This window comes from Sprattus sprattus (genome assembly GCF_963457725.1).
Source record: "Sprattus sprattus genome assembly, chromosome: 18".
Lineage (NCBI taxonomy): Eukaryota > Metazoa > Chordata > Actinopteri > Clupeiformes > Clupeidae > Sprattus > Sprattus sprattus.
The window spans coordinates 30,200,692-30,203,589 of NC_137916.1; the positions used below are offsets into that span (position 1 = coordinate 30,200,692).

General features: G+C 43.1%; 1 protein-coding gene across 1 annotated transcript in view; it reads left to right on the forward strand.

Moving 5' to 3' along the window:
- Positions 1 to 1,223: 1,223 nt before the first annotated feature.
- Positions 1,224 to 2,898, forward strand: part of LOC308379233 (integrin beta-3-like) — a gene marked incomplete at both ends in the record, with an annotated part of 24,264 nt that continues 22,589 nt past the window's right edge. The window contains 3 exons of the mRNA XM_080856291.1: positions 1,224 to 1,290; positions 1,980 to 2,065; positions 2,310 to 2,514. Coding sequence (XP_080712417.1) covers positions 1,224 to 1,290; positions 1,980 to 2,065; positions 2,310 to 2,514 — 358 coding nt within the window. The remainder of the gene's footprint in view (positions 1,291 to 1,979; positions 2,066 to 2,309; positions 2,515 to 2,898) is intronic.

Here is a 2,898-nt window from a genome sequence, read left to right on the forward strand (position 1 = left end):
AGGAGAGAGAAAGAGAGAGAGAGAGAAAGAAAGAGAGAGAGAGAATGTTCAAGAGCAGAATACCATTGTCTGGGTTCAGCCATGTCTGCAGGGTTGGTGAAATTGATCTAATCTCACTTTATCCTCCACTTTACTGCTTTCTCATTCTCACGATGTCTCAATCTGTCCGTGGCTATTTGCTGTGTGTCCTGAGGCCTTTCACAGAGAGGCAGGTGCACGAGATGAAATGAGAAGGAGCAGAGAGAGGAGACAGGCACGAGGCATCAAAGCACAAGACAATTCGGGAGGAAGACCCTCTTGTCACACCACTTTAAAACAAAAGGCTATCTGTACTTCAAGGTGCTTGACGTTAAAATAGGTAGCCTACATCTGCCACATTTTTCTTGCCACAACATTTTTTTTCCGTAAAACAAAGCTAGAGCTGGGAAAGCAAGTTTTATTGTGTGTGTGTTTTTTTTTTACATGTTTTGTGTTAATTCTCTTGACAATAAATTGTCTTGACGAGTGTCACCACTAGAGGGATCTTTGACCGGCAACTGCTCTGTTTCACTCTGGCTGTTACCACTAATCACTCAAATTCTTGCAGGTTCTACGCTGTCTCGCCGAAGTTTAGCGAAAGCTGTCATATATATATGTTTTGAGGCCTACAAATCAAGAAAAGTATCTTCAGCTCTTAAAGACAATAACATACAAACAGTCGCATTGCGGTTTTTTTATTACCTGTCCCAGACATCCTCCAATCAGAAATCGTTTTTTTATCTAAGCAACTCATCACTTCCATGATCTCTATTCTTTTCAGTTTATTATCCCTCTTGAAAACGCCCTCAGGGTGGGTCGTGTACCGACCATAGAGCGGCGACTGGGCTGAATTATCTTTGCCCGTACATGTTCTATAGCCCCGGGATATGAGTGTAGAAATGTCTTTCTGCAACAGTTAACAAACCCATACCCACTTCCTCGCTGTTGATCCATTCTCAAAGAAACCCTCGTTTGGCAATACTTTAAATCTAAAGTATATTTCGGACGGAAACATTTCCTCCACCCTCTGTGCTGTGCCTGTTTTGCGAGAGGTTTGCTGCGGTGACTCGCCTTAAGTATGAGGAAACTGTCGAGCATCACGATTCAGTTCTTTGAGAACCGTAGTTAGAGGTAGGCGTACTCGGGAGTTGCCGAGACCTTGCCGAGGCACTCCCGTCCAAGCATCAGCGCTTTCATACCTCAATATGGAGAGTTTAATAGCACGTTATTGGATATTATTGGCGTTAATACTCCCTCCCTCAACTATTTTTGGTAAGTTATGGCCTTATATGTTTTATTTTCTCATTTTTATTTGATAGAAACAAAATTAAAATGTTAAGTAGTTCGCATTGTTCACTTACGGTTTCCAGGTGAGATGTTATTTAATATAATATGTTTTTTTCCGTAGTGAAAAGTTTCGATACATAGCTTAAACTGTTAGGCCTACGTAACATGCAGGGCTAGACATTGTGCTCAGAATGATGGGTGAACAGGTTTCTCGAACTCGTGGTCAGTTTTGAATAAATAGTCATATCACAGTTCATTCAAAGTATGAATTCCACCAGTCAAATTACATAACACGGGACAGAACCGATAAAGTTTTAAGTGGAAGTGGAATTTCTATCCGGGCATCCGGACACTCCCTTTGACATTACGCACAGGTATATTCATCCTTACCTGTCCGGGAAGAGTTTGACACTGTTTTAAATTGCGAACTAAGTTTTCAAACAATCAACTGAAACTGGGAATAATGGTCCAGTTGATGCCAGGATTGTAACATGCATATTTTAAAAGCAAACTTTTTTTGGCTTATATGTTGAAATGTCTGGAATTTTGCTACCGTGATCCAACTGAAACGATCTGACCTATGAGATCTCTCTCTCCCTTTCTCTCTCTCTCTCTCTCTCTCTCTCTCTCTCTCTCTCTCTCTCTCTGCCAAACACATACACATACATCTTTAGCTGCGAATATCTGCACTTCTAGAGGTGTGAGCACTTGTAGAGATTGTCTCGCCATTCATCCCAGCTGTGCTTGGTGTACTCAAGAGGTAAGTGCCAACATGCTTAAAAATAAATGACCATATTGTGTGTTTTTTCACTCTCATTCACTGTCATATCATTGGTTAAACTGATTTAACACATGAGTACCACAGTGATAACAAACCAGTGGTGCTTTTTCTCATGTGAATGTATGTGTGTGTGTGTGTGTGTGTGTGTGTCCATGTGTGTGTGTGTGTGTGTGTGTGTCCGTGTGCGTGTGCGTGTGCGTGTGCGTGTGCGTGTGTGTGTCAGGACTTTGGGAAGAGTGGCTCTAGCGTATCCCGCTGTGACCTGAAGGAGAACCTAGTGGGTGCTGGCTGCGGGGCGGAAGCGCTTGAGTTTCCCGTGAGCAGCGTGAAGATCCAGGAGAACAGACCGCTGAGTGACAAGGCATCAGGAGCCGACAAGGACGTCACCCAGATCCAGCCCCAGAAAATTCATCTCACTCTGCGTCCAGGTATGACTTCCACAGGGAGTCAAGTCAAGTCTTTTTTTTTTATTTATAGATTTGTTTTTGGGCTTTCATGCCTTTTTAATTGATAGGCAAGTGAAGAGTGGGACAGGAAATTGAAGGGAGAAGAGATGGGGAGTGGACAGGAGAAATGGCATCGGGTCGGATTCGAACCCGTAACCTCCTTGAGCTGCAAGCCCAAACTTGGTCGGGGCTACTGTTTGAGCCACAGTGCCCCCCAAGTCAAGTCTTTTATTGTCAGATGCACAGAACAAGAGAGTCTGGGCACTGAAATTCTTAGGACAGGACACCGTACCACACTACCATAACATAACAGGACATAAAATAACATATAAGTACTCCACATGATATAACATAACGTAACTTCAC